Source organism: Emydura macquarii, unplaced genomic scaffold (assembly GCF_026122565.2).
Source record: "Emydura macquarii macquarii isolate MOO-44397 ecotype Brisbane River unplaced genomic scaffold, CSIRO-AGI_Emac_v2 contig_2531, whole genome shotgun sequence".
Taxonomy (NCBI): domain Eukaryota; kingdom Metazoa; phylum Chordata; order Testudines; family Chelidae; genus Emydura; species Emydura macquarii.
In genome coordinates this window covers 7233366-7252870 of record NW_027132668.1, presented here as the reverse complement: position 1 = coordinate 7252870, position 19505 = coordinate 7233366, and the positions used below count along the sequence as shown (strand labels likewise).

The following is a 19505-nucleotide window of genomic DNA, read 5'->3' as shown; positions in this document are numbered from 1 at the left end:
AGTCCCCTCTGAGACTGTAGACTGCTACCTAATGACATGTTTATAGGACTGCAAACTACTTCATTGCATTGTAGTTCCTGTTTTGCATTAAATCAGCAATTGATTTGAAGTCACAGTGTAGTAGTATGAGGTAATGACTGAGTAAAATTGCTCCTTTGTAGGGGGCATTTTATTCTTTAGGTTCTTGGACAAGGAAATTCAAGGTTGTGCATCCCTTATGTTAGCTGTATTAAGTTTAACTCAGTGATGGAACTACTTTCAGGAGTATTGTTATGTAACTATGACTTTGACACACTTCAGTCTAGCTTTTGAAAGGAATATGCTATTTCTTTTAATTTTTTTATGATTATAGGTTAAGAACTTTTCCTAAAGTTTCAAAACTGTATAATCAAATATTAAAATGACAAAAATTATTCTATTTTAAAACTTTCAGAAAAGTTTAATAATTTTTCAGCTGCCTTCCCTCACAAATGGAGCAATTTCCAAATGCACAAATTCTCACATAAGTAAATCTCCAAACACACTTACTATATATATAGTAACTTGTTCAAAATGTTTTAAAAATAATAGGTAGCTGTGATATTTCTCATTTGACTGGGTCACTGTTAGCAAAGATGCCATGCAAAGATCTATATATTGTCTTTTGTGATCAAAAGACTGAATGCTAAAGATCTTAAAGAACTTTAAGTGCAGATAAATTTGTTAATCTGTAAGTCTAGGGGTATGTCTACACTGACAGCGGCAAAGTCGCCCCCGTCAGATCAACCTTTCTGGATTGATTGAGTGGTCAGTGAAGATCTGCTCAATTGATCCAGAAGTTGATGCTGTAAAACCACCTCCTGAAGTGGTGTAGCGCTGCATCGATGGGAACGTGATTCCCATTGGCACAGTGCAGTGGAGATGCCGTGCCGAAGGGGAAGCACAGCAGTCGACGGGAGTTACACAAGCTACTATGTGTAGCTTGCGTAACTCCCGTTGACTGCCACCGAATCACCAGGTAAGTGTAGACCAGGCTTAGGTATCCCTCAACACAAAACAAAAGGCCTATACTGGAGATGCTTGTAGTGGCCACACCGGTACAAATGTTCCCAATATAGATAGGTACTTAACTGTGTTAAGAAGCAATAGACCTTGGTTTTACTATTTGTATAGTCAGGGTCAAAGGAGTTGAATAGAGTCAATGTCCATCCTTAACTCCCATTTCTTCTTTGAGTGATTGCGCATGTCCATTCCACTGTAGGTGTGTGCATGCCTGGTGCACAGTGATCGGATATTTTTCCCTCAACTGTACCTGTTGGTGCAGTCTGAGCACTCTCCCGTGCCTTGCACCACTGCATGCAGGTATAAAGGGTTGTGCTGTGCCCAATTCCCCTCTTTTCTTTCCTACCACCAGTGACAGTTGGAACTGTGATCTTTGTACATACATATCTATACTCCATTAATGAATGTAGTATCTGTAGTGTCAGTTTTTAGTCTTGTATAGTATAACTGTAAATAGTTATAGTAAATAGTTATATAAATTTAGAATAGTATTTTTTTAGTGTGGAGTTACTGGTGCCTGTTTGGGTATCAGGCTCTGTACCAGACTAATGCACAATTCTCCTGGCTTCAAAGTCTATTCTTCATGTAACAGGTCTATGTGAGTGAGTGCCTTAAGTGTCTGGGAGAAGCACATGTAAGTGACAAATGTTCCATTTGTAGATGCTTCAAACCCCACTCAAAAAAAGACAGAGCCAACCTCAACCATGTGCTTATGGAGGCTGCGCTTCGTCTATCATTGGAACTTTCCTGCTCTGAATGGATATCAAGCATATCCAAGTCAGTTAGGAATACTCCTCCTGTTCTGAGTCCACAGGTAGATCTGTGTTACTGGTGCCCAAGAAGAAACTGTGTAAGTCTCCTACAGACTTGGTACTGGGTCCTTCCAAGCCTACTAGGAAGGCACTAAGTGGACACACATACTCGGAAGGGCACTCAAAGAAGTTGCCTCCCCAGGAACAATCTGTGAGACACATGGGATTGCTGAGTCCAGAACCCAGGAAGGGCCTGTGGAGACCAGTCTCTGAATGATCGGTGCACTTCTTGGTGCCGCAGTCTCAGGGGCCCTTTTTTGTTACCATCTACATGTGAGGCTTTTGAGGCAGCCAGGAAGTTGCCTACCATGTCATGTTGGCTTCTCCTACAATTCCCAACTTACATGGTACTATATTGGAACTACATGCTTCTCCGATTCTGACTCCAGCCCCAGAGCACCATTCGGTACCTGCCACTTCTACCCTTGCTGCACATCGGCTTGATTCTAGATGGAATGCTATGATGATTTCATCGTTACCCCCTTCTTTGGATTCCGCTCGGAGCCAGTCTCCCCAGTACTGATGGGGGTCAGCTCCCCCATGGTGTGAGGAAGAAGACTCCTTATCCCACTCTAAAGTCAGATCTCTTGACCAGAGCATGTCCAGCAGCCCCAGTGGGGGTGCCTGCCTTCCATGGGACCAACCATACCCTCAGCATTCTAGGGGTCATTGGCCTGCACAGAGCTGGGTCCCACCTCCATACCAATGGCCTTTTTGGATCCCTTGGGTCTTCCCTCTGCATCTGAGAGCCTCCAGTCTCTTGGGACCAGAAAAATCACCATCACCATCCCCCCCCCCCCCCCCTCCAGTACTATGCAGGTGGAGTCGCATGCTCTGAACTTTCCTGTAGAGGAATTAGAGGGGGGAGCTCCTCAAAAACCCTTAGTCTCTTCTGTCACCTGATGAGGCTGTAGTGACCGAGTCAACCTCTCCCCCTTCTGATGATTTCAGAGCTCATCAAGGCTTGTGGAGGAGGGTGGCTACAGTTTTGGATATCCAACCTGAAGAGGTACAGGAAAGGTGACACAGGCTTGTTGACATTTTAATCTCTGCAGGACCCTCTAAAGTAGCTCTCCCTATTAATGAGGCTTTTCTGGAACCTGTCAAGATTTTATGGCAGACCCCATCTTCCCTGTCTCCCACAGCTAAAAGGATCGAGATGAGGGATTATGCCCTTTCATAGGGATTTGAGGATTTCTACAGTCATCCTCTTTCAGGGTCTCTGGTGGTCACTGCTGCCAACAAAAAAGAGATGTAGGGATACTAGGCCTCTGCTCCAAAGGAAAAGGAAGTGAAAAAGCTAGACTTGCTCAGTTCCACAGGAGGTTTACAGTTAGGATCACGAACCAGCAAGATCTGCTGGGTTGCTATGATTTCAGCCAGTGGGATAATATCCTGAAGTTCAAAGACAAGCTTCTTGATGATTCAAAGCAGGAGTTCTCTACTATGGTGGAGGAGACCAAATTAGTTGCTAGAATGGCATTGCAGGCGAGTCTGTGGTGGACTCTGCAGTTTGAACTATGGCTCCTACCATTATTCTGCAGCTTTCATCTTGGCTGCAGGCATCAAACCTTCTCCCAGAGGTGCAACATATAATCCAAGACCTCTCATTTGAAGGCCTCTTTCTGTTTTCCAATAAAACACATGAGAGGCTTTGTAGTCTTAATGGTTCAAGGGCAATCCTTAAGTCTCTGCGGATCTGTACACCAATGGCAAAAAGAAAATCATTCCTCCCACAGCATTCCCAGTGGTTTCAGCTCTTCTTGCTACTGTCCCAGGACCTGCTCAAAAAGAGGGGAAGAGATTTCATTGGTACCCCCTTCTCTGGACTTGGAGCTAGTTTCTCTGGTTCTGATGGGAGTCAGCTTCTCTCATGGTATGAGGAAACAGACTCCTTATCAGACTCTGAAGTCAGATCTCTTGTGTCCTGACCAGAGCATGTCCAGCAGCCCTAGTGGGGTGCCTTCCTGCATTGTTCTCCACTCTCCTTTGCAGCTGCCAGTTTTTCTAGAGAAACTGGGTCATTTAAACAATCATTTTGACCTGTTGGATGAGAGCAGTATGCCACTCCTCACAATACTATCTTTTCCCACCCCAACTTTTGCCAGCCACCTATCCCACTTCCTAAGTGCTTGGACTCACGTCACCATGGATCAGTGGGTTTTAGGCATGGTGGAACTGGGATACTACACTCTTCCGTTTATTTCTGTCCCCACTTCCTTGTCCTTCTTCAGGGACCACCCTCATGAGAGTGTGCTACTTCAGGAGGTTCAGTCTCTCCTCCTTGTGGAGGCCATATAGGAAGTTCCCATGTTGCTCTGAGGGAAGGGATTTTATTCCCATTACTTCCTAATCCTGAAGTCAAAGGGGCTCACTTATATTAGCACCACTTACATTTGGTCTCTCCAGTATCTTAAGTCTCCATATAAATATCAAGGTGCTCTAGGCCATCCATCTGGCTTGCATAGTGTTCTTTCCACATACCAAGGGGCAGAATTTGTTGGTACTCTCAGACAGCGCAGCAGCTATGTTCTATGTAAACAAGCAAAGGGGAGCTGACGTTCCGATCAATAAGGTTATGCCAAGAGACAATCCTCTTTGGAATTTCTGTGTTGCCAGTTCCATAACCTCAAAGTTGCTTACCTTTCAGGAGTTCAAAATACACTGGCGACCACCTGAGCAGGTCATTTGCAGGTCATCACGAGTGGTCTTTTCGATCAGATGTGTCCAGGTCCATTTTCCAGCATGGGGAATCTTCCCAAGTGGAACTGTTTGCAACAAAAGAAAACAAAAAAACAAAACATTTTGTTCACAAGCAGGACATAGCCTGGATTCACTGACTGATGCTTCTCCCACCCTGGTCAAAAGGGCTGATGTATGCCTTCCCTCCAGTTCTGCTGCTGCCCAAAGTCTTATCCAAAGTCAAGCAAGATTCTGCTTTTATTCTGATTCCATCCTCTTGTGGATAACCACTGGGTTTTTTTACAAACCCCACATTCATAAGATTTCTAAAGGGCTTGCTCAGATTATACCCGCAGGTTCATAGCCTAGGTCCACAGCAGAGTTTAAATGTAGTGCCAGCAAAGTTGATGGGTCCCCTCTTTGAGCCGCTAGCCTCTTTTCTCGGTGAAAGTGGCTTTTTGTCTGTGAATATGGCTTTCCTGGTTGCTATTACCTTGTCCAGGAGAGTAGAGGAGCTATGAGCTTTTGTATCTGTGCTTCCCTGCATAATTTTCCTTCGGGACAAGGTTTTCCTTTCACCTCATCCTAAATTCCTATCTAATGTGGTCTGTGAATTTCATGTGAATCAAACAATTTATTTACCAACTTTTTTTCCAAAACCCCATTTGAGTAAAGGGGAAGAAAAGCTCCATACTTCAGATGTTAGAAGACCTTTGGCTTTTTTACCTGGTTCAGACTAGACCATTCAGGTCTTTGACTCAACTCTTCATTGCGGTTTTAGACAGAGTAAAGAGCCACCTACTCTCCATCCAGAGGATCTCTGCCTGGAAATCCAGCTGTATTCATTTATGCCACCGATTGGCTAATGATGCACCTCTAAGTAAAGTGATGGCTCACATGACCAGGTGTCTGCTCTTGCTCATGTTCCCATTCTGGAAATTTGTAGGGTAGCAACCTGGTCATCACGCCATACATTTGGCTCTTACTATACCACCTCACCACTTTTGAGGTGATACTAGGTTGGATGAGGGGTCCTACAATCCTTATTCAAGTAGACTGTGAGTTTGAACTGCTTGTGAGTCACCTAGAGTGGAATGGACATGTGCAATTACTCAAAGAAAAAATGATTACCTACATTTCTGAACTACTACTGTTTGAGATGTGTTGCACATGTCCATTCCGCAACCTGTCTTCCTTCATCTCTCTGTCAGTCTGTAGGAAGGAACTGAGCGGGATTGGGGGAAGTGTGGCCCTTTATACCTGCATGCAGTGGTGTGAGGCATCAGAAGACACTTATGCTGTCCCAGTGGAAATGCTGAGGGAAAAATCTCTGAGAGCTGTGCATGAGGCGCACACACACTCCTACAATGGAATGGGTATGTGCAACACAGCTCAAAGAACAACAGTTATGGAAAGATAAGTAACGTTTTTTTCTCTGAAGAGCTCCTAAGATAACCTGAATAATTTCCTTAGCTCTTGCTAGCCTGTAGAGTTCCTAATTTAGCAGGATTTTCTACTACTTACACCCTTCTTTAGGGTAACAGCAGCTGTTTGGGCAGCCATGGATTTGAAGAATTAATTGACTTCTCAAGGCACTGGAAATAAACTGTTACCTACCTTACAGTAATTGTGATTCTTTGAGATGATTTTTGCATGTGGATCCCACTTGTGATGTGCTGGTGACCCTGCATAGGAGTTCAGATTTTTTTTTCCCTGTAGCAGTGTCCTCAAGGGTCACGTGTGCATCCCTTATGCCCTCACTCTTCCAAGAGCATAAAGGGTGGAACAACTCCAACTGCTGACTAGATTCTTAGTTATCCAAAGCATTAATAATAAGAATCCAAAGTGCAGGGATGGAGGGCAGGCTGTGGGATCCACATGCATAGTCCATTTCAAAGAATCACAATTACTGTAAGGAAAGTTGTTTCTTTTTCAAGTTCCTGTACATGTGGATCAAACAGTTCGACTCCCCAAGATGGGAGCAAGGAATTTATCGGAACAAAGATTGTAAGACTGCCCTTCCGGTTTGAGCCTCTACTTTTCATGAAGCATGTAATTAGTAATGACTAGTAAACGTATGAACTGAAAACCATGTAGCTTCTCTATATATTTCCATCAGAGGGACCTTGCTTGAAACATGCAGTTTCGAGGCCAGTCCCCTGGTAGAATGAGCTGACCTGTTAGAAGGATGTCTTATTTTATTAATCTCCTAGGCTATTATAATAAAGCTCACAATCCACTTAGATGGCCTTTGAGACAAAATAGATTTTCCCTTAGAGTTGCCACCCTATCCTACAAGCAATCTAAGAAGTTTCCTAAAAGGTCTTGTTCTGTTCCAGTAATAATAAAAGGGCTCTTTTAATGTCCAAGGTATGAAGTTTTGATTCTACCAGAGACCTTTGGGGTCTAGTGAAGAAAACTAGTAGGTGGAAATTCTGGTTAATATGAAAATCTTAAACCATCTTCAGGGTGAATTTAGGATGTGGTCTTAACGTGACTATCAGCATGAAAAACTGTATGGAGGATTAGATGTGAAAGCTTGAAACTCACCAATGCTATGGGCAGAAGTAATAGCCACTAAAAGTGCAGACTTTAATAATTGGTGAATAGAGCAAGACGATAACAGTTCAAAGACTGGTTCCATCAGAACTGAAAGTACTAAATTAAGTCCCATGAAGGTGGAATTTTTTGAACTGGGGGAAATGTGAGTTTTAAAATCTTTTAAAAATCTGATGACCACCTGATGGGGGAAAAAAATCTAAAGAAATCTAAAGAAGTGGGCGATAAGCCAAAGTTGTTGCCTACTGAACTTTAATAGAGTTTAAAGATAAACCTGAGTGTTTCAAAGGTGAGAGGTAATTTAAATTAAGTGAAATAGAAGAAATAGGAATACATCCATTTGCTTTTGCACAAATTGAAAATCTCTTCCATTTTGCCATGTATGTTTTCCTAGTTCAGGGTTTTCTATTCTGTAGCAATACTGATTGTACTTCTAAAGAGCATTCTTTGTCCATTGGCATTAGCCAAAAATCTGCTGTCAAGTGCAGACACACTGGGTCCAGAGGAAGAATTAGACCTGAGTTCTGAGAAGTAATGTATTTTTGAAGCAAAAGGGTTATATGTTGATTCCTTTCAAAGCCTGAGAAGAAAACCAGAATTGGCAAGGCCATGCCAGAACTGTGAGGATGATTTGAGTTCTGTTTTGCCTCACTTTCCTTAATACTCTTGGGATTAGAGGAAACAGAGGGGGACGGCATACATTAGACACAATGTTCAGAGTATCAAAAGACATCACCCAGAGAGTGCTATGATGTTAACTTGATTCAGGATGGACCATTCTTACAATATAAATGCTACCTGACAAAAAGGGCTTGATCTTGGTCCCTCGTATGTTTATCTAATACATCATTGTGGAATTGTCATGTCAATAGCTCAATTGATAGACCTTTTATTATTGGAAGAAAAGACTTGCATGCTAAGTTAGTCATTTTTAACTCTAAGATATTCTTGTTCCAGTGTATTTTTTGACCATATATCATGTCTCTGCTAACTATTTAGATGAGTGTCTTAGCTCATTGAGAATACACTGGTTATCAGAATCTTGGTGGGACTTGGACTTTGAAAAGGAATCACGTGACACACATTGCTGGGATTCAACCACTGCTGGAGCAGTTGTATTTGATGAGGAATCCATGTGGTCTACCAGTTTTATTCTTCTGTCACTGAAATGGTGTCCATTCTGAAGGAAGAAATGGCCCACTTGGGAGAGGGGTGGGGCCGGGAGCCCTGTATTAATTGGACTAGCAGTGTGAGTGCCATTCAAAATCCTCGTAGCACGCATGCCACAAGTTGCTGACCCGTACTCTAGAAAGTTATTGTTATGAAAGTTTAGATGTGGAGCACAATCCTACGGCAGAGACGAGGGTTGCTGCATCATCCAGTTCTACAATTGTAGAAAAAACAGGGTTTTTTGTATACTTTGAAAACAGTTTGGCTCTCTTCATGGTAAACCTGATTAATCTGAAGTGGATTGGAAAAGTGATTTTTACTTTTACCCAAGTCCAAAGCTGTCTATGTTGGTTTTGTGTTTGCAATAGCAGGAAGAAAAGAGAAACAGAAGAGATTATGTTCTTTGCAGTTGGCACTACTTTTTATGCCCACTTACCAGAGGAGTTACTGGCTTCAGAATTCCTCTTTGTTTTATTTTCTGTTATAAGTTTACCTTATCCTTTCCTCTTTAAGTTTTGCTTGCTTACTTACTAGTAAGTAAATAAGTTGCTGAGGCTTGTTTTGACTTTTGTCGGGATTATGCCAAATTTTGATCCTAAATCAAGAAAGCAAATGAGGTTGGTCAAAAGAAGGAAAAACAAACTTGTCACATGAACAGGCAATAGTCTAGGCCAATATGTACAAAACCCATGTACAACTGCAAGGCTTTTGTGGCAGTATGGTGGTATTTTATTGCTCTCATGGAGATAGATGGAAACAAAGAGGTGGCTCCAGATAGGTGGGGGAAATGCATCTAAATAATGTGGGAGTCATCTGACTGTATTCCAAATTATTTTGTTTTAACTGTAGGTTATTGGTACACCTCAAAGACCTTCAGCGACAAATACTATCCTGGTAGGAAGTCCACATACACCCAATTCACACTTTGTATCACAGAACCAGACTGCAGACTCTTCGCCTTGGTCTGCTGGGTGAGCAAAATTCTGTTAAATTACAAGGGATTAATAGAATTGTTTGGAAATGTTGTCCTAAAGTTCTGTGTTTTTGGATTAATGTGCTCTGTAGGGACACTGATATGAAGGCGGGATTCAGGTTAGATTTAATATAAGAGATCTTAAATATCTAAGTTTTTTATTAATACCTGGAGTAGAGCTATAAATAAGAACACCTTTTCACTTAATGTAGCAAAAGTCAGATTTCTGAGGAAACAAACAAAGTAGTATTCTGATGTCATGTTTACACTAAGATATCAGCTTGTAAAAGAATAAGCAAAATCAAGCTGACTTCAGATCAGCAGTGTTAACTGAGATTTTTCATCCTCTTGTACTTGTACATAAATAAAATATAAATGCAATATAATTGTTTCAAACCAAACAAGCATTATTATGTAGACAATTTTAAATGAGAAGAATAAAATCATAGTTCAACTTGAAGAAAACTTCATTTTTAGATTTAACATAAACATGCTTTGAGGGCTTATTACACACAAGATTGTTTTGAAGGACCCATTGATGAACATAGTTGCTTTAAAGTTAACATTTATTGGTGTCTATTTTTTTGTTAAAAATATTTATTTTAGGGGATTTTGGAGTTGTATTGTTCCTGAAACATTTAAGCAACCATAAACACAGACATTGAAAGCTGTTTCATTTGCTGAGTTTCATATTTACATTTAATTATAACAAAATATTTGTCTTATAGTTACCCAGACAATTTTTCATTTGAAATGTATGTTGAGAACTTAACTCTTATTTTCTTCTAAATGCATGTGCAATAACACTGCAAGTGCCATATGAAGCATCTGCCCTAGGTTTGGCGCTTTCATAGTAATATTGTATTTCATGACCGTTAAAATCCATAATTTGGTGTTCTGTAATGTTGAATACTATATCAGATTTTGAGTCTGATGTTCTTGACTATTTATATATGCGCTAGAAAAATAAATTTTAGTTTCTGTAGTTCACAGCCACTTTATTGTTCAGGGTTTCTGGTTTTAGCCCTCTTTTTTTCTTTCCCCCGCCCCATCTTGAAGATGTTAATGTGTAATTGGAACCTTTTTTTCTTTATTCTCTTCCCTTTCAAAAGAAACTTCTTTACCACTAATTTACATCTTCTAAATGTAATGAGCCAAATTTATCCCTGGTATTGAAACTAGCAAAGTTACAGCAGGGATAAATTGAGCTTGATGTGTTTCATGATCAAGATAATACCAAGAACTCATTTTAAATTTAATCAAATCCATGATTCAGGCATATAATGTCTATTGTCTTGTCATATAACTTCCATTGTCTTGTTTTAGGAGTACATGCCCTCTTTGCTTATGAAAAAAATATAAGGGTTATATTTCAGAGCAATATGTGTTTAACTGGCAAACTAGAAAACTTTGGAATATTGATCGCTTACTTTAAAATATATTTTCTAGGAAACGGAACAAAAAAGGAGAGAAGAATGGCAAGGGTTTGCGACACTTCTCTATGAAGGTTTGTGAGAAGGTACAGAGAAAAGGAACCACCTCATACAATGAGGTGGCAGATGAGTTGGTTGCAGAGTTCAGTACCACTGATAATCACATTTCACCAAATGAATCAGTAAGTATGTGGTTGGATTACATGCTACTTGAGTGGGGAAAAGATGGTTTCCTTTTGTGACTTGTTTTTCCTAATGCTAAATGAAACTATTGAGAGGCCTGAGTTTGCCCATCTACTATAATACATTTTCAAACATTTTTGTCACAGGTATGCTTTTGATTAATTCATTATGTCTATAGCAGGCTTATGACCAGAAGAATATTAGACGACGTGTCTATGATGCCTTAAATGTCCTTATGGCCATGAACATTATCTCTAAGGAGAAGAAGGAAATAAAATGGATTGGTCTACCGACTAACTCAGCTCAGGAATGTCAGAATTTAGAGGTATATATGTGGGAAAGTCAGTAGTTGGTATTCTTTTATTTGAATAAATGTTAGATTTTTAATATGCTCTAATTCTATCTGAATATGATCTTCTGAGCTAGCCATACAAAATCGTTGGATGTCTTCTACCTAAATAATTTTTAAATTATCTCCTTTTTTCTATATTAAAAATATATGGATCTCGTTTAATACAAACTTGCAACTGAAATATGCATAAAGTAGTTATTTGAAGGTAATTGAAATGCAAAAATGTAACTAATAACTTTACCATATTTTAATGTACAAAAGTCAGGAAACTGAAAAGTTAGTACTTATAGTAACAAATCAACCACATACTGCTTCTGATTATTTTATGGTGTATGTAGTTAACATACCCATTAATGTATACACTTAAAAAGCAGCAGAGGAGATGAAACACTTCTATGAGTACCGTAGCTTTTTAATCTAACTGTAGAGCATTTCAATTTGTAACGGTAACATTACATGAAAGTCAGATTATGTAGTTTAATCTACCTCCTTCACAGGGAAGGAAAATACAGAGGTATTAAGTTTTATCTTTGGTACTTGTAAACATCTTGAAACAGAACTGTTAGTTCTTCATCAAGTAGTGTCCTGATGGGTGCTCCACTTCAAATGCGCATGCATCTTTGAGCAGAGAATTTTGATAGCAGTGCTCATTCGTCCTGTTCATGCTCTCTACACAGCCTCAAGCCTTGCACTGAGGCTGCATCAGGCTGGGCAGGTGAACTGCCTTCAGTTCCTTCTCAGCTGCCTCGACCTGAGACCTGACTTTTCCTATGACATCTTACATGGAATGCTTTGTATGAAATATATCCTAATTATATATAAATGACGAACATGGGGGTTACTGGGTGCTGTTTTGAGGTACAGTGCTCCACACCCCTCCTCCTCATGAGAATACTGCTTGGTAGTCACCGGAAGTGGAGCATCCATAGAGACACTGCTCGGAGAGGAGAGATTACTCACCCTGTGCAGTAACTGTAGTTTTTCGAGATGTCTCCCCCTATGGGTGCTCTACTACCTCTGCTTTAGGGTTTCCTTTATGGAACTTTGTGGTGGAGAAGGACTTGAGTGTGGTTCACCCGCACAGCCCTATGGTGTCTTTTAGTGTAGGACATGATGCCGAGTAGAGCACATGTGCAAGCTGAACGGGCACTGCTATTGAAAGTCTCCAATCCAATCTGCATGCTCCTGAAGAGGAACACTCTGCAAACAGAGAGGCACACACATCTCTTTGTTTGCAGAGTATACAGTATCTGCTGACTTAATTAGAAAAACATGAAAGTCCTCCTATTTGTTCTTGTGGGGGTTTATCAGCTACTGCCTGCAAAACTTATAAAATGTATAGGAACAAAAGGTTTTCAGTTGTCTGCATTGAAATCTGTCTGGGGGGAGAAAGTTTGTGTTTAAAAGTTCCTATGTGGATACTCATCATAATTGGTACTGCATTTCGCAGCCAAAATTAGCAAAAGTGACTGCTATTCTTTCTTCTGTGCAAGTCAAGACCCAGTCTGAATTTCAAACTTTCAAATTCTCAGCCATTTTATTTTTACATAAGGAAAAATGACTTCAGTTTCTTTCTAAATGGAGAAAGTGTGTATTCTTTTTCGACAACTTGCTCATATCCATTCCCAATTAGGTGTGTGTGTGCCACATGCATTGGTTCTGGAAATTTTTTCCACTAGTGGTATTTGTAGGGCCGGCTCTAGGGCCCTCTGCAGCAGTGCATGTATACACCCGTATGCAGGGTGCTGCCGTCCCTCCTCCCTCCTCTTACCACCTGTGACAGTGCTAGAACGTCTCTTGCTCTCAGAAGCCTTCCGAACCTAGTGGTTTTTTTCCTTCTCTATACGTATATATAGTTGCCTATTAATTTTCAGTTAGTTGTAGAATTGGTTGTTAGACAGCAACCAAGGACGGGGCATGCCTCAGTCCCAAGGTTTTAAACCCTGTGCTTCGTGTAGGAAGCCTATGCTGAAGAGCAGCCCGCATCACACTTGTCTGAAGTGTTTGGGGGAGACTTACATACATGAGAAATGTAAGATTTGCAAAAGTTTTCGCCCCCAGCTTAAAAAAGACTGTGATATTTGGCTGAAGGCTATCCTGATGGAGTCAGCATTCTGACTAGCATCAAAGCCAAGTCATTCGAACTTGGCGCTGAGCACCTGGGCCTTGGTGTGGAGCGTCCCTGGGCACCATCTTCCTTATGGCACCAATCGACATCCCTGGTGCCGAGGAAGATGCTGAAGAAAATGCATGTCGAGCGGGGGTGTTTGCTGGCGAAAAACAAGGGTGTGGGGGACCAGATGAGGTCCTCATCGGGCCACCAATCCCCACAACTCCTAAGGGGCCCCTTGAGCCCTATAATAGGCCCGCTACCGACTCTAGGCAGTGCTGACTACTCGGGAGGCCTTCCAGCTAATGAAGGAGCTCCTGGTGATGCCTGTACCGCTGACGCCTAGGGAAGGAAGACCTCTGCACTGGGACTCGGAACTGGTGCCAGTAGGGAGTATATCAAAGGGAAAACCGGCGTTGAAACCAAGCCTGTCTCCCAGGCACTGCTCACCGATGCATAGACAGTCCGCAGACCCCACGCTCCACTCACTGGAATGATGCAATGAGAGGTCTGGTTTTCGTCATCTGTCTCCGAGTGCCTGGCACCAGTCGGCAGAACAGCAGTACTGGTCCCTGAAATGTCATCAGTTCCCAAATTCCTAGTGTAGATCCCAGGGGCCTTGACTCCATTCTCCTAATCCTTACAGAAAACCTAAGGACAAAAGACGGTCCTGGGATACCCAACACACACTCTGCACCAATCCCCAGTGCCAGAACGCTGGCATGCACATTACAATGCTGAGGGACAGTCGGAGTTGGCACCACCATGGTCTCCGGACAGCTCTTCCTTGCTTTCAGACAGAGAGGAGGTGGTCCAGCAGACGAGGCAGTCCTCAACCCTGGTAACTGGCTTCCCTGTGATGAGAAGCGGCGGCGGATTGGTATCCCCTTCTCTGGCTGGGGTGGTTTCTCCTGGGCTTGAGGTGCATGACCTTTCTTGGTCCAATTGCATATCTAAGTGCAATGCTGTACTCTGGAGCACTGAAGATCTTGGTACCGAGGTACCTGTCACTGAGTAGCCCACGGGACTCCTGTGGGGGGACCCCCATGAGTTCCAGTATTGCCATGGTCCGGGCTACTGGCCCTGAGGCCATGCCCCCATCAGGTGCGGATGAAGGAGTTATTGGGTCCCTCCACTGCAGCCCTGCTGGATGATTTCAGATCCCATCAGGAGCTGCTTAAGAGTAGTGTCCAATCTGGACCTCAAAATAGAAGAGCTCAATGAGCCTTCAGACTAGTTCTTTGGGATCCTGGCAATGGCAGCTCCATCCAGGGTCACCCTTCCCATACATGAAGGGATGGTAAAATTTGCCAAAGCACTGTGGCAAACTCCAGCCTCCTTGCTCCCCACGTCAAAGCAGGCAGAGAAGAGGTACTATGTGTCAGCTAAGGTGTTTGAATATCTTTACACCCATCCTTCCCCAGGATCATTGGTAGTCACAGCTGCCAACGAGAGGGACAGAAAGAGCCAAGTGGGTTCCATGACAAAAAATGAGGCCAAAAAGCTGAATTTATTCGGACACAAGATTTATTCTACTGCTAGCCTGCAACTGTGTATAGCTAACCAGCAAGCATTGTGGGGTACATACTACTTTAATATCTGCCAGTCGCTGGATAAATTTGCGGACTCCCTAAAACAGACCTCCAGGCAAGAGTTCAAGGCCATCCTGGAGGAAAGCAGGACAGTAGCTAGGGCATCCCTGCAAGCAACCTCAGACGCAGCAGATTCTGCATCCAGGACTGTGGCTTCTGTGGTGTTGATGAGAAGGGCATTGTGGCTACAGTTGTCGGGCCTGTCATTGGAGGTTGAACAATCCATCCAGGACCTCCCCTTTGACAGTGTGGCCTGTTTGCAGAGCAGATGGACTCTAGGCTCTAGATGTGATGAAGGATACGAGGGCGACTCTGCGTTCCCTAGGCCTCTATACCCCATCATCGGCCAGATGACATTTCAGGCCCCAAAAGGCGCAGAGATTTGGGGGGCAACCTTGTGGAGGTCCCTACAGGAAAAGAAATAGGGGTTACAAGAGGCACGAGGGCCACTCATTATCCTTTGCCCCCACTGCTAGGTTTGAGCCAACACCACCAAGGTGGTAAACAGACCTTTTGAAGGTGTGCCTGAGGATGACTTACTAGTTATTACCCGGGATCCAACTTGCCTATTTTCTTCCCGCCTACCTTCTTTCATCCTGGCCTGGCCATAATGTCAGATTGCTGGGTGCTCAGTGCAGTAGCTGCCAGATAAACCTTTAGTTTTCCTCACTCCCACCCTCTCACCAGCCTTCCCTGTCCCTCTTCTGGGAATCATCTCATGAGCAACTTCTCATCCAGGAGGTACACACCCTCTTAAAAGTGGGTGTGGTGGAAGAGATCTCTCAAGAACTACGGGGAAGAGGTTTTTTTACTCCCATTACTTTCTAACTCCAAAGGTGAAAGGAGTGTTGAGACCTATCCTGGACAACAGAGGCCGCAACAGATACCTCAAGAAGTTGAAGTTTCACATGGTCTCCTTAGCCACCATTATTCCCCTGCTGGATCCAGGCGACTGGTACACCACCATTGACTTAGAAATGTGAAAATAGGCATCTTTTACCTTCCCCGAACACAAGAGGTTCGTGAGGTTCATAGTGGGAGTGCACCATTGTCAGTTCATGGTGCTCACCTTCATCCTTTCAACCGCACCGTGTATGTTCACCAAATGCATCGTGGTGGTTGCAGAGGCGTTCTGATCTTCCCTGACCTGGACAATTGTCTAATCAGGGGCTGGTTGAAGATGCAAGTCCAGGACAGCATCGCAATTGTCTGATCCACTTGCCAAGCACTGGGCCTGCTAATAAACAAAAAGAAGTCAACACTCATTCCAGTTCAACAGATAGAGTTTCCTTGGAGCGGTCCTGGACTCTACCCGGGCCAGAGCACTCCTATCGGAAGAAAGGTTTCTAGTGATTTTGGAGCTTATAGCCCAAATATTAACCCATCCACTCACTACAGCCAGGGTATGTCTTAGCCTACTGGGTCATGTCAGCCTTACTTACATGGTGCAGCATGCCAGACTACACCTCAGACCTCTTCAGTTGTGGCTGTCATCCATGTATTCCCTGGCCAGGCATCACCTGGACTTGATACATACAGACCCTCCATGGATACCTCTCTGTTGTGGTGGACAAGATCATAACAGGTGCTCACAGGGTACTTTTCGGGGCCCTGCGACTGATGTTATCGCTGGTTTCAGATGCCTCAGATCTAGGATTGGGCGCTTGCCTTGGACCCTCAAGACCCATGGCATCTGGACCACAGATGAATTAGCGTTACATATCAACATCAGAGAGCTCAGGGCATTCCTCCTGGCTTGCGTGGTGTGCCTGCGCCAGATCTCCAACAAGGTGGTTCAGGTACTCACAGACAACATGGACTCGATGTACTATAGGAATTGGGTTGGGGGGGGGGGGGGGGTGCAGTCCTCAGCCCTGTGTCGGGAGGCCATACATCTATGGGACTTTTGTGTGAGTCACAACATTCACCTGGAAGCGGTGCATCTCCCGGGGGTTAGAAACGTATTAGCAGACCACCTCAGTAGATCCTTTTGCTCTCACCACAAGTGGTTCCTTACACCTGGAAGTGACCAGTTGTATCTTCCAGAGGTGGGGCAATCCCCAAGTGGATCTCTTCATCACCAGGGAGAATAGAAATGCAAGCTGTTCTGCCCTTGACAGGGGCTCAATAGCAGCTCACTGACTGACTGCCTTTTTCCTACCCTGGTTGGGGGGATGTGGGTGTCTCATGTAAGCCTTCCCACTAATACCGCTGATCCACAAGGTCCTCTTCAAGATGAAAAGAGACTGTGCACGGGTTATCCTGGTGGCCTCTGTGTTGCCACAACTGCATTGGTTCAGGATGTTACTTGAACTATCAGCGACCTGCCCATGGACACACCCATCATGACTGGATATTCTCTCCCAGGATCATGGTCATCTGCTTCACCCAGACCTGACCTCCCTGCATATGACCGCATGGATGCTCCATGGCTAAGCCGAGAAGAACAAACCTGCTCGGCCCAAGTCTGGCAGATTGTACTTGAGAGTAGAAAACTGTCAACCAGTGTGTCTTACCTGGCCAAGTGGATCATGGTACCCCTCTGATGGAGACCCCAGTTCAGATGATCTTAGACTTGCTCATTTGAAGCACAAAGGGTTGGCCTTCTTGTTAGTCAAGGCGCACTTAGTGGTCAAATCAGCTTTTCACCCTCCTGTTAAAGGTAAAATGATCTTTTTGCGTGAGATGATGGCAAGATTCCTCAAAGGCCTGGGAAGGCTCTTCCCACCGATACGAGACCCGAATCCACCGTGGGATCTGAATCTGGTCCTCCCTAAACTCACTGAACCTCCATATGAGCCCTTGACTTTGTGTTCCCTTATGCACCTGTCCTGGAAGGTGGCATTCCTAGTGGCCATTACATCAGGGAGGCGGGTCTCGGAAATTAAGGCATTGACCTCAGAGCCTCGCTATACTATCTTCTATAGGACAAGGTTCAGTTACAGCCGCATCTGGTGTTCCTGCCTAAGGTGATTTCCTACTACCATGTTAACCAGGACATCTTTCTATGAGTCTTCTTTCCAAAACCTCACAACTCCAGTGAGGAGAGGCATCTGCACACTCTTGAGTCAGGAGAGCCCTAGCTTTTGAGAGAACAAAACCCTTCCATTGTTCCATGCAGATTTTTATTGCGATCACCAAGTGCATGAAGGGGCTTCCGGTGTCATCACAGCAAATTTCTGCATGGATCACAGCCTGTATTCGAGCTTGCTATGAACAGGCAGGAGTCGCACCTCCAACATCCCTGTTGGCCCACTCAACAAGAGCCCAGGCATCCTCAGCGGCCTTCCAGGCGCATGTCCCAATACAGGACATCAGCAAAGCTGCTACCTGGTCATCAGTACATACCTTCGCATCCCACTATGTCGTAATGCAGCAATCTTGGGACGGCACTGCTTTGGCAGAGCAGTTCTACAAACATCACGTCCATGAACTGCTGCCTGCTTCCAGGGATACTACTGGTAAGTCTTCTAATTGGGAATGGAGATGAGCAAGCACTCAAAGAAGAAAGAACAGTTCCTTACATCGTAGCTGTTTGTTTTTTTAAATGTGTTGCTCATTTCCATTCTACACTCACCCTCCTTCCCTCAGTCAGAGTTCCAGCAAGAAGGAACTGGGAGGAGAGCTGGCAGCGCCCTATATACGGGCACATACGTCTGCCTCAGCAGAGGGTGCTAGAGCTGGCCCTCTGGGTACCACTAAGGAAAAAATTTCCGGCACCGATTCATGTGGCGTTCACACAGCTAGTTGAGAATGGACATAAGCAACACATTTCAAAGAACATCTGTTACGAGGTAAGTAATTCTTCTTTCTTTTTGTTTCGTAATGTGGAAATGGGAAAGAAATGTTTTTAACTTCCAAACAAAACACCAAATTGCCTTTTATACTGAGCCTAGCTGTAGAAAACTTCAACCCAAGAGTAGCCTTTTCAGGAAGTTTTGAATAATTGAAAATGGGGATTATAATGTGAGTTCTATTGTAGTTTTAGTTATAACTGAGGTTACCCAGGTACCTTCTAATAAATTATGTGGGTTTTTTGTAAACTAGTAAAATTTCACTGCCTAATGCACAAACAATACTGTCCTTTATCAACGGAAAGCGTGTAGCTTCACCCTTTAAAATAAATGTTTCCAAACAGGCCAAGTATTGTATATGTGGATATAGGTGTTTCTGAAAATGTTATCATAAAACCCATTTTCTAAATCATCTTACGCACTTAGGCCCACATCCCTGTCAATGAGATTGTGGGCTGGTCTACACTTACCTGGAGATTCGACGGCAGTTGACGGGAGTTATGCAAACTACGCAGAGTAGTTTGTGTAACTCACATCGACTGCTCTGCTTCCCTTCTGCGCGCTGTCTACACTGCTCTGTGCTGATGGGAACAGCGTTCCTGTCGACGCAGCGCTACACTACTTGAGGGGATGGTTTACCAGCGTCAACTTCCTGATCGATTGAGCGGGTCTACACTGACCGCTAAATCGATCCAGAAAGATCGATCTGGCAGCGGCGAATTTGCTTCCGTCAGTATAGATCTGGCCTGTTGTCTTGTAAGTGCCTACATTTCTTTTGAAGATGAGTTTTAGGCACTTTTGAAA

General features: G+C 43.6%; 1 protein-coding gene across 4 annotated transcripts in view; it reads left to right on the top strand.

Annotated features, from left to right (window-relative positions):
- TFDP1 (transcription factor Dp-1) overlaps window positions 1–19505 on the top strand; it is a 105464-nt gene that overhangs the window by 48680 nt on the left and 37279 nt on the right. For 3 of the 4 annotated variants that reach the window (XR_010922717.1, XM_067563648.1, XM_067563649.1), the window contains exons 5-7: window positions 9114–9235; window positions 10687–10852; window positions 11032–11178. Coding sequence is in view for 3 of the 4 variants with exons in the window: in XM_067563648.1 (XP_067419749.1) it covers window positions 9114–9235; window positions 10687–10852; window positions 11032–11178 (435 nt within the window). In the remaining variant the exon portion in view is untranslated. The remainder of the gene's footprint in view (window positions 1–9113; window positions 9236–10686; window positions 10853–11031; window positions 11179–19505) is intronic. The other variant, XM_067563650.1, reaches the window with a different exon arrangement.